Source organism: Arachis stenosperma, chromosome 4, assembly GCF_014773155.1.
Source record: "Arachis stenosperma cultivar V10309 chromosome 4, arast.V10309.gnm1.PFL2, whole genome shotgun sequence".
Taxonomy (NCBI): Eukaryota; Viridiplantae; Streptophyta; class Magnoliopsida; order Fabales; family Fabaceae; genus Arachis; species Arachis stenosperma.
Window position 1 is genome coordinate 80073057 of NC_080380.1, and position 12771 is coordinate 80085827.

The 12771-nt window shown below is 39.5% G+C and overlaps 1 protein-coding gene across 1 annotated transcript; it reads right to left on the reverse strand.

Moving 5' to 3' along the window:
* Nucleotides 1–918: 918 nt before the first annotated feature.
* On the reverse strand, nt 919–1257 carry LOC130975130 (uncharacterized). Its single transcript, XM_057899960.1, has one exon. It carries the CDS (start codon nt 1255–1257, stop codon nt 919–921), a length of 339 nt encoding a protein of 112 aa, XP_057755943.1.
* Nucleotides 1258–12771: the final 11514 nt, after the last annotated feature.

Below are 12771 nucleotides of genomic sequence, written 5' to 3' on the forward strand. Positions count from 1 at the left end.
AGTTATATCCTGAATAACCATCTAGAAAGCAATAATATGCGTGTCCTGCAAGTCTTTCCAGCATCTGGTCCATGAAGGGAAGTAGGAAGTGATCTTTTCTTGTGGCTTCATTGAGTTTTCTATAATCAATACACATCCTCCATCCTGTGACAGTTCTTGTAGGGATCAGCTCATTCCTTTCATTGGGTACCACTGTGATTCCTCCTTTCTTGGGGACCACTTGGACGGGACAGACCCATGGGCTAACCGAAATTGGGTAGATTACTCCTCCCTGCCACAACTTCATGACTTCCTTCTGTACCACTTCCTTCATAACTGGATTCAGCCTCCTTTGGGGTTGAATGGAAGGTTTGGAATCATCTTCCAATAGTATCTTATGCATGCATATGGCCGAACTAATTCCCTTCAAGTCAGTAAGTGTCCATCCAATGGCATCTTTATGCTTTTGTAAGACTTGAAGCAACTCTTCCTCTTGTTCTCGGCTGAGGGCTGAATTTATAATCATTGGATAGCTTTCATTCTCTCCTAAATATGCATACTTGAGAGTGGGCGGCAGTGCCTTTAACTCAAGTTTGGGTGTTTCTTTTCTTTCATCCTTCCCTTCTAGTGTGCTTTGAACATGAACTTTAGCTGTTGCAGCCTCTTCGCATGATGCTGATTCCTCTTCTTCAGTTAACTCCTCAAGTTCTTCCTCTTCAAGAGTCTTTTGTACCACAGCATCCACTGAATCCAACCTTATACATTCTCCCAATGAGTCTTGTGGGTAACTCATGGCCGTGAACACATTGAATATCATTTTCTCCTCATGTAGTCTAAGGACAAGTTCACCCTTTTGGACATCAATGATGGATCCGGCAGTGGCTAAGAATGGCCTTTCCAAGATGATAGAGGTCTTGGCTCCTTCCTCCATGTCTAATACTACGAAGTCTGCTGGAAAGATAAAGTCTCCACCTTCACCAACAAGTCTTCTACTATTCTGTGAGGAAACTTAAATGATCGGTCTGCTAATTGCAGGGCCATTCTTGTTGATTTGGCCTCCTCAATCCTCATTTTTCGCATCATTGCTAAGGACATCAGATTTATGCTAGCTCCCAAATCACATAAAGCATTCTCCACTGTGATTTCCCCTATGATACAGGGGATTTGGAAACTCCCAGGATCCTTCAATTTCTGGGGCAATTTGTGCTGAATGATGGCACTGTATTCTTCGGTGAGTACCACAGTTTTGTTGTTCTTCCAGCTTCTCTTCTTGGTCATCAATTCCTTCAAGAACTTGGCATAGAGCGGCATTTGCTCTATTGCTTCAGCAAAGGGTATGTTGATCTATAGTTTCTTAAAGATTTCCAAGAATCTTGAGAATTTGTTGTCCTCTCCCTTCTTCTTTAATTGCTGGGAGTATGGGGCTTTTGGGAAGCATGGTTTCAGCACTTCTCCCTCTTGATGTGACTTAGGAGTGGAGACTTGCATTTCCTTTTGTCCCTTTTCTTTTTCATCCAATTTCTTCTCTTGTGGTTTCTTGTAGGTCTCCCTCAATTCCTTCCCATTTCTGAGGGTGATAGCCTGACACTCCTCCTTTGGAGTTGAATTAGTGTTGCTGTGAATATTGTGGCTAGGGGCTTGCTTGAATAAGTAGCCAATTTGTGTTTCAAGTTTTTTGATGGCAGCATCTTGATTCTGTATATTGGATCGCACTTCTTCCCGAAAAGCTTTACTATCTTGAATTTCCTTACATATGCTTCCAAGTAGAGTCTCAATTTTGGAAAGTCTATCTTCAGTTGGTGATGGTGGGTTGAGGTTAGATGGTTGAGAAGGGTGATTAGGTGGGTGTTGATAGGATCTCTGTGAGGGATGTTGGTGAGTTGCATTGTTGATGGGATTGTGGTTGTGGCGTCTCTGGTCTTGGCCTTGGTCTTGTTGGTTTTCCCACCCAAAATTAAGGTGGCTTCTCCAACCAGAATTATAAGTTTTGGAGTATGGATCATGGGTCTGTCTGGGTGAATTTCCAACATAATTGGCTTGTTCCCAGTCACCTTCTTCCCCTGCATTCACTCCTTCTTGAGCTGGTACTGAAGTGATGACTACTGCAACTTGGTTTTCTTCCACCATCTTGGTATGATCCGCTAACTGCTTGGTGATCATCTTGTTTTAAGCCAGCAGTGTATCCATGTGGTTCAGCTCCATCACTCCTCGAGTGTTGCTTCTTTCAGAAGCATAGAAGTAGTCATTCTCAGCCATAGTCTCTATGACATCTATGGCTTTTTCAATGGTCTTCTTCTTGTTTAAAGAGCCCCCTAATGAATGGTCTACGGCCTTCTTTGACTCGTAAGAAAGACCTTCATAGAAAATGTGCAGTTGAACCCATTCATTGAACATGTCTGGTGGGCACCTTCTTGTTAAGTCCTTAAACCTCTCCCATGCCTCATAGAGAGTTTCACCATCTTGTTGCCTGAAGGTTTGTACCTCAGCTCTCAGCCTGTTGATTCTTTGAGGAGGGTAGAATCTTGCCAAAAATTTGTTCACCACATCTTCCCAATTCGTTAAGCTCTCCTTCGAGAAGGATTCCAGCCATTTAGATGCTTTGTCCCTGAGTGAAAAGGGGAATAAAAGTAGTCTATAGACATCCGGATGAACACCATTAGACTTCACAGTGTCACATATTCTCAGGAAGGTGGTTAGATGTTGATTGGTGTCTTCTTGGGCACTTCCTCCAAATGAGCAGTTGTTCTAAACAAGGGTGATGAACTGGGGTTTCAATTCAAAGTTATTGGCATGTATGGTTGGCTTTTGGATGCTACTTCCACAATTTCCTGGGTTTGGATTGATGCAAGAACCTAGCACTCTTCTTTCTTGCCCAGCATGATTCACAGGGCCTTCTCTGGCATGGTTGTGAGCTTCTTCTTCATGGTTGTTTTCCAAGTTCTCCTCTATGTTTGTTTCAAAGTACTCTTCCTCTTCCTCAGCACCAACAACTCTTTTTTCTCTTGCTTCCCTCCTTAATCTAGAGAGGGTCCTTTCTGGTTTGGAATCAAAGGAAGTTGAAGCCCCGCTTCTTCTCTCTATCATACAACTAACAGAGCACATAGCAAGACATAAAATGAAGTGATTATTCTTGTTAGAGTGGCTGTTAGTCTGAGTGGTGCAAATGATCAAACAGTTAGTGGGTTAGTGAGCATAATTGTAAGTAATAACAAAGAAAAAGAAAATAGAGAGGGTAGAGGGGATAAAGGAATAAGGTAAATGAACTAAAGGTAAATGACTATGTAAAATAAACAAACAAAAGAAAAATGCTCAATCTAGTGATCTTCTAACTTAATTATTATCGATACAAAATCAATCCCCGGCAACGGCGCCATAAACTTGATGCACGAAAACTTGTCTCTCAACAAATTTCCCTTCGACAAGTATACCGAATTGTCGTCAAGTAAAAACTCACAATAGAGTGAGGTCGAATCCCACAGGGATTGATTGGTCAAGCAACTTTAGTTGGAAGAGTGTGCTAGTTGAGCTAAACAGAAATTTAGTTGAGATTTGTAGAAAATTAAATGGCAGGAAAGTAAATTGCAGAAAATAAATTGTAGAATCCTAAATGGGGGTTTGGGGAGATGAGCATAAAGATAAATGGCAGAAAGTAAAGAGAATGGGTAAGATCAGAAATGGGGGATTCATTGGGCTTAGGAGATGTTGCATTCTCTGGATCAAGTTCATTATCATCTCTTCCTCAATTAATGCATTCATTGATCTCCTTGGAAATCTTAGATGATTGGATCCCAATTCCTTGGCAACCCAATCTCTCTAAGCTTGAACAATTGCCCAATTCCTTAATTTATTTGCTCATGGGAAGAGATGAAGTATGGTCACTGATTATACCACATGTATTTCCAAATCAAAGTGTTTGAAGGATTACATGTCACTATATCCGCACAAACCCTAATTTGGTCCAACATGAGAAAGTATTTCTAGCATGATCTCCTCATCCCTTTTCCAAGGCTCAGAGGAGATCCAATTATGGAGAGTTTCTTTTCCAATACAACTAACCAATTGAATTAAGATCGAAAGCTTTCTAGTAAATCAAGAGAAAAGAAAGAGGAAGAAGATTGCAAACTATAATTGATCCATCAAATTACAACAGAGCTCCTTAACCCAATGAAAGGGGGTTTAGTTGTTCATAGCTCTGGAAAGGAAAAATGATGAAGAAGAATACATTCTAGAGTGACTAAAAGTGCAGAAAAGTAAATATACAAGGTGTAGTTCTCCAAAAGTGCCAAGCTCCTCTCTAGTTTAAAACTACTCCTATATATACAACTCTTCTTGATCTTCTAGTTAGTTCTTCAAGTCTTGGATATGGGCCTTTGATCTTGTGTTGAAGCAGTTACAATCTTCAGTGGGCTCAGCTTTGTTTGCATAAAAGTGTGAGTTAGGCATGGACTTTAGTTAGGACGTTAGTGGTGTTAACGTTAAGTGAAAATGTGGGTTCGAGAACGTTAGTGATGATCACCTTTTTCATTAACATTCCAACCCAAAATGATCCACGTTAACTTCAACATTAGTGGCACTAACGTGACCACTAACGTTGCCTCCTGGTCCTTCGCAAAAGTTATTGTCACTCACCTTTTCCAATAACGTTGCCTTTTTCCCCCTTTCCATACGTTAGAGTTCACGTTAGTATAACTAACGTGACTCTTAACGTGGGCATGCCTAAGCTTCGAGAGTGTTAGTGACACTTACCTTTGTCACTAACGCTCCAAATGCCCATCCTTCACACGTTAGAGTTCACGTTAATTGGATTAACGTGGTAGTAATTGCCATCTCCAACATTAGTGACAAAGGTGGGTGTCACTAACGTTGGCTTATCATGCTTAGCTCCACATTACTTCTCACGTTAGTGGTCTTAACGTGACCACTAACGTGGGTACTCTTGGGTTGGTCCAACGTTAGTGACAAAGGTGAGTGTCACTAACGTTGGTAATTGATTCCTCATCCCACGTTAGAGTTCACGTTAATTAGATTAACGTGACTCTTAACGTGGCTTAATCTGTGCCTTTGTGGAACGTTAGTGGCATTCACTTTTACCACTAATGTTGGAGCTCCTCTTTTCCTCCACGTTAGCTACCACGTTAATGTAGTTAATGTGGCAACTAACGTAGGCTATGATGGCTTCGAAGGTGTTATTGGTGATCACCTTTTCCATTAACGCTACAAGCTTGTCCCCATTCCACGTTAGTGGTCACATTAATTAGATTAACGTGGCTGCTAACGTGGCTCCTTCTAGCTTCTTTTGTCCTGAAATCAAGCAATTAAAGTGCATTAAAGCTTTGTTCCAAGTCATGAGATTATGCATCATCAATTATATCATTCAATTCCTACCTAATCCTCATAAAATTATGTAAAGTTTACAATAATTGCTTGAATCAAGGTGTAAGTGTATTTTCATCCAAAACTTGCTTATTTACTAAGAAAATGCATGAAACTACCCTAAAATAGTAAAGAAAAGGTCAGTGAAACTGGCCTAGATGCCCTGGCATCAGGCAGCAGAACCAAATAATGGAGGAGATTCAAGGAAGGTTCTTGGTGACTTTATTGCACCAACTTCTGACTTCTATGGTAGAAGTATCTTTATACCTACCATTAGAGCTAATAACTTTGAGCTTAAGCCTCAGTTAATCTCTCTAATGCAACAGAATTGCATGTTCCATGGACTTCCACTAGAAGATCCACATCAGTTCCTATCTGAATTCTTGCAAATATGTGACACTATTAGGACCAATGGAGTTGATCCTGAGGTCTACAGATTCATGCTTTTCCCCTTTGCTATTAGAGACAGAGCTAGGATATGGGTAGATTCTCAACTTAAGAAAAGTCTAGACTCTTGGGAAAAGTTGGTCAATGCTTTCTTGGCCAAGTTCTTTCCACCTCAAAAGATGAGCAAGCTCAGGGTGGAAGTTCAAACCTTCAGATATTTAGAGGGTGAATCCCTCTATTAAGCTTGGGAAAGATACAAGCAACTGATCAGGAGGTATTTTCCTGACATGCTCTCAAAATGGTCTATCCTAGGAATCTTCTATGATGGTCTGTCTGAGATATCCAAGATGTCCTTGAATCATTCTATTGGTGGATAACTCCACTTGAAGAAAACGCTTGAAGAGGCATAGGAACTCATTAAAATAGTTGCAAACAACTAATTCATGTATACTTCTGAGAGAAACCCTGTGAAAAATGGGGTAGCTCCAAAGAAAGGAGTCTTGGAAGTCGACACTCTGAATGCCATATTGGCTTAGAACAAGATCTTGACTAAACAGGTCAATATGATCTCTCAGCATTTGTCGGGATCACAAACTGCAACTGGCAGCACTCAAGAAGCCTCCTATGAAGGAGAAGCTTATGATTCAGATCAACCTTCACTGGAGGAGGTGAATTAAATGGGAGAACCCTATGGAAACACCTATAATTCATCATGGAGGAATCATCCTAACCTTTCATGGAAGGATCAACAGAAGCCTCAGCAAGGCTCAATAATAAACCACCATTCCCATCTTCTTAGGAACATATGGAGACTCCTAGGTAGAGCCTTTCTGACTTAGTCACTATAGTCTCCAACCTCTCTAAGACCACTCATAGTTTTATAACTGAAACAAGGTCCACCATTAGAAATCTGGAGGTACAAGTTGGTCAACTGAGCAAGAGGATCCCTGAGACTCCTCCTAACACTTTCCCTAGTAATATTGAAGTGAACCCAAGAGAAGAGTGTAAGGCCATCACAATGGACATTGAGGCTGAATCTGAATGAGATGATTTGGCATTGAACGCCAGTAAAAAACTCCCTACTAGGCGTTCAACGCCCACAAAGGCACTATCACTGGCGTTGAACGCCAGTAAGAAAGACCTTACTGGTCGTTCAACTCTCACAAAGGCATCAGACTGGCGTTCAACGCCAGTAAGGAGGTCCTTACTAGGCATTCAACGCCCACTCAAGGCTTCCCTATTGAAGATCTAAAGGCTACTAAGGCTTATGAGGATACTATAGAAGTTCCCTTAAATGCCTTGTTGCAAATCATGGATTATGAGGATCACTCCTCCTCTAATGAGGAAGAAGAAACTAGGGAAGAGCAAGTTGCTCGTTCCCTAAGAATCCTCATGAAGCTGAATGTCAAGTGATTTGGCACAAAGCCATTGGAGGAAGAACCTCCAGTGCTCACCAAGGAACTCAATGCCTTGGTTCAGCAAAAACTACCTCATAAGCTGCCGGATCTTAGACGCTTCCTGGTTCCCTGCACTATAGGCACCATTACCTTTGAGAAGGTTCTGTGTGACCTAGGGTCAAGCATAAACTTTATGCCACTCTCTGTAATGGAGAGGCTGAGAATCTTTGAGGTACAAGCTGCAAGAATCTCATTAGAGATAGCAGACAAGTCCATGAAAAAGGCTTATGGATTGGTAGAGGATGTCTTAGTAAAGGTTGAAGATTCCTAGCCCTAACTCTCCCCCTGACAAAAGAGAAACAGTTGTGCAGCACCTAATGTTCCAACTTTCTCTCTCAGTGCAAAGTTATACAGAACCCTCAGATACCAACTCTAAGTTTGGTGTTGGACAGCCATTGTCAAGCACTGAAAATAAAGGTACTAAGAAGAAAGTACCTAAAGGCTGGAGGGATACGAAGATCCCCACTGAAGGCCTCTCACCTGGCATGAGAGTCACCTTCACTGACAATCCAGTCATTCCACACACTGTGAACAGGATCCTGTCTCTGGAACATGTGAAACTTATCCATGAGAGCACAGGAAAGAATTTTCACTGTAAGGGGAAAAATTTTGGGCCCCTATTCATCTCCGTAAGGAGCTAACCGTCAAGCTAGTGACGTTAAAGAAGCACTTGCTAGGAGGCAACCCAGCCATAATCAAAGATATCTCATTTTTTCATGAAGTTTATTTAAGTTATCTCAGTCTAATTTTTATATTTGTTTAAGTTTCTGATCATTGCAGTAGTTAGAACAGAAACAAAAATAGTTAGAGCTGGAAATAAAACACCCTGGAGCAGAGACCTTGCTGGCGTTGAACGCCAGCCAGGGAGCCTGAAGCTGGCATTGAACGCCAGTAAGGGGGTAGAACGTGGGCATTCAATGCCCTAACAAAGGCATAGACCTGGCGTAGAATGCCAGGAAGGAGGTACCTCAAGGGCGTTCAACACCCAATAAGAGGTACATAGCTGGCATTAAACGCCAGCCAGAAGCAGCAGCTAGGCATTCAATGCCCACAAGCTAAAAGGAAACATGACATAAGAAACAAAAGAATCATGATGACAAAAATGAAATGTTACCAAGCAGCAGCCAGAAACATGACATGATGACATGTCATCACAACACCAAACTTAAACCTTACTTGTCCCCAAGCAAGAAAATAATCATGCAATAAAGATTGACAATCCAAGGTAAGAGGAATAGCAACTCAATGTTCATGGTTGGCTAGTTTTCTATGCATGCCACAATCACAAAAGAAATATAAATGATTGATGCTTCTATCTAGCTCAATTTATGAAATATTTTCCTTATAATTCTTCCTTGAAACCAACTTTTGATTTTCTTATTAGCTTCTCCTTTTGGGTGCTTTGCCCCATGAGTTAATAACAAAGCTACGATTTCTAAATACTTTGTTTTCAAGTATTACCACTTGATACATAAGCACCACAAGCATTTAATTAGAGGACTTCTTTAAGCTCATTTGTTTCTTTTCTTAACTCTCTAATCATTGATGCTCAGAGCCATGAGCTTTGAGGGAGTGCATTTGTACTTGAGCCTAACCTTGACTCTAAGTGTTTTGTTTTCAAGCTTTTTGCTTGATACATAAACACCACAAGTACTTAACAATGAATTTGTCATTGGTACTCAGAGCCTTCAGCTTTCTCATTCTTTCCCTTTTTCTTTTCTTGCCTTATTTGCATTTGCTTCTTTCAAGGTTTTCATAATTTCCAAAGATTTCACAAAATGTCCTAGATGAAAACTTTAATTAAATAAGATCTAATATAATTGAGCAACAATTAATCATACTAGCCTTCCAATACTTCTATGTACATGCTAAGTTCTTCTTTAATCCCTTGTTTGTTTATGATCATGATACTTTATTGCCTTTGAATTCACACAACTCAAGTTGGTAGTCATAATGTCACAGTAACATGTTACGAATCAAAATTCAAGCTACGCCTATTCATACCATACATGCATACAGAGAAGATAAAGACAATCATGTTCTTTAAAGTACTGGAAGCAAGTAGGAGGAGAAAGGAGTGTTGCCACCTTGTAGTTCATCTTCCTTGTTGTTATCCTTTTCCTCTTATTCTTCCCTTTTCCTTGACAAACTCAGAATGCTTGCTCATCCTCAAGAAACAATTAGAACAATGGCTATAGGGCTAAGATGGATCATGAGTGTCTTACAATGAAAATGTTAGTGGTACATATGTTTAAGCAAGCAAAAATGAAAGATAACAATCAAGGCACAGGAAACAGAAATATTGTGATTGCAAACATAAGAGGGTGTTCATGATACATTGCATAAAGAATGAGTGGCACACCAAACTTAGTGTGACACTTTCACTTGAAATTGATGCAAGTATCCAGTAAAGATTGGAACTAAATTTTGTTGCATAGCAACACCAAACTTAGAATGCAACCATATGTCAATTTATTTGAACTAAAACTAAACACAAGGAACTGTTATGTGGTAAATTCAATCACCAAGCCAAGAATCTGTCATGAGTAAAAATTTCTTAGTGAGGTATTTAACAAAAACAGTCAAGAAGCAAAATAAATGAAAGCATTAAAAACAAAGAAATAACTAAAGTGAATAGAATAACAAAGTGTCAAACCAAAAGAAAAGATAAAACTGCAAAGGCATTATGATTATGCAGACAAGTGGTGTTGTTGAATAAATTGCATAGAAAATAAGTGGCACACCAAACTTAGAATCTTAGTGTGACACTTTCATTTTTGATTTGATGCAATTATTCAGAAGGATTGAAAACAAATTGTTGCAGGGCAATACCAAACTTAGAATGTAATCATATGCCAACTTATTGAAATTTAAACAAAGCAAAGAAAGAAAATAGACCGAGCAGAGAACTGAAATGTTACCTAAGGTTGGGTTACCTCCCAACAAGCGCTCTTTTAGTGTCATTAGCTTGACATGTTGTTCTTCACTTTCTTCCTCTTCTTCTAGTTTGTTAAGAGGAATGACCTTAAGGGGAGAGATGAACCAGCTAATGTCCCCTTTCTTGGTCTCCTCCCAGCAAGCTTCTTTTTGCAAATGGCCTGGTTGAGCTTGCTTGCTGGATCAGGGGTAGGCTTGGTGCTCTTGTTAGTTGCCTTCACTTCTTGGATATCAATACTTGGTGGTTGTGTGATGGTTGGAGCTTTATCTTCATTAAAAGCATCTTGAATTGATGGTTCCATGAGCTCTTCTTCTATGCAACTTTCTGCTTCACTTGAGTTTGGATCTCCTTGATTGTCTTCCTCACTTTCTTGTTCTTCCACTTTCTCCCTTGCACTTAACATTTGAATTACTAGCACTTCCATATTTTTGTGGGAGTTCTCTTGGTCATTCTAGGATCTCTGTGCTTCCCTTTCATATTTTTCAAGCATGGTTTCAAGCCTTAAGAGGTTTTGGTTCATGGAAGTTTGTGTGGACTGTGAGTTTTGGAAGAGATTTTGTGTCAAGGGATAGTTAAGTGATGAAGAATTTTCAGATGAAAAACTGGGAGGTGAGGTTTGATAGCTTTCTATGAATGAATTGAAGGTTTGCTCAAGTGATGATAGCTCTTGATACGTGGAGTATGAATTGTCAAATGCTTTCTGGTTTTGATTCTCCCAAGCACAACTTGAAGAATTGTTGAATTCATCACAGTATGAATCATCTTATGGCATTGGGAAATAATTTTTCATGTATGTATTGACAGCACAATCAAATGATAATGTTCCTTGATGAACAGAAGATGAAACATTGAAATTCCCTTCCTAGCCACAATTTATGTCAGTATCATAGCAATATGAGTCACTTTGTGGCTCTGGAAAATAGTTTATTTCACTTGATTGTTCATACTCTTGTTGATATGCCCAGCTATCATGAGGATCATGACATAAATCATTTTGTGGCTCTGGACAATATCTCATGTAAATTGCTTGATCAATTTGTGGCTCCGGAGCATATCTCCATTAATTGGAGTGCTCAGAATTTGCGATTTCTTGGTGATACTCTCAGCCACCATTAGAAATTGGTGATGGTGGGTAATATCCCATGAAATTGTCTTGCTCATCTTATGGTTCTGAGACATATCTCCATGGATTGGAGTGCTCAGGATCTATAATTTGTTGGTGATATTCCCAGACATCATTAGAAATTGGTGATGTTGGGTAATATCCCATAAAATTTGTTTGATCATAAGATGAGTTGAACTCCATTTGAATTTTGTAAAACACACCACCAAAGAAAATTGAAATTCATGTCACAGAGAAGAATTTCTTAGTGAGGCAATAATTCAAACACCTTGCTATCAGCTTAAATCAGAGAACAAAAATAAAGAAAATGCTTGATCTAGACTTCTCACCCACTTAATCATTGTCGATCTAAATCAATCCCCGGCAACGACGCCAAAAACTTGATGGGTGAAAATTAAGATTTCCACACAAAACTCACCGACAAGTGTACCGGGTCGCATCAAGTAGTAATAACTCACAAGAGTGAGGTCGATCCTATAGGGATTGATGGATCAAGCAACTTTAGTGAGGTGATTAGTCTAGTCAAGCTAACAATATTGAGTGATAATTGATGCAGTAGAAAGTAAATGACAAGAAATTTAAAGTGCAGATAGTAAAATTGACAGAAACTTAAAGAGCAAGAAAAGTAAATTGCATCAAATGTAAAAGAGATTGGGTGCTGGGAATTTAAAGGAAGCAGTAAGCAGAACTTAGAACAATTACAGAGGAATTAAATTACATGAAAAGTAAAAGGAATTGGGTGCTGGAAATTAAAACAGAATTGAAGAATGTGGAGTGCAGTAAACTAAAGAGCTCTCAGATGAAGAAATTCAGAAACAGATCAATTCAGTACCAAAACAAAAATGTAGAAGTGCAGAAGAATCAAAATAGCAAGAGAACTTAGATCACTCATGAAATTCTAAAAGAGAAATTGACAATTACAGAAGAGAGAAAATGAAACAGAAAGCAAAACTCAGATTTGATCTCCAATTCTTCAAATTCAAAAAGAAAAATTAAAAGAGAGCTCTCTATTCTACTCCTACTCCTACTGCTCTCTATTAGAGCCAGCCCTTTTTTGAAAATGAAACTGATGCCTTTTTATAGGCTTTTTACAAAATGAAAATGAAAATGAAACTGAAAACAAATTACAATTAAAATAAATTTCTAATCTAATTGTTTCTTGTGCCTTTGAGTTATGTTGAAGGGCTTTGCTTGCTTTGGATTTGAGGAAGAGTGAATCCGGATGACTTGATTTAATTGGATCAGTGTGCATTTTATGAAGCTCCAGTGGAGCGCTCAGTTAAGTTAGTGAATTGAGCGCTACACATGCCTTGTTGTGTTGATGCGTCCAGCCTTGCTTGGTTCAGACATAGCGCTCAATGAGGAGTTCTTAACGTAGTGCTACATGCCTTGGAGTGAGACTCCTTCTTCGAATTCTGGCCGCTTCATTTTGGGAGTGTCGCGCCTTGTTTTTCTTCAAACGGACCACGAAAACGTTGAAAGAGTTAATGTAGCACTCAATCTTTAAACGCTAC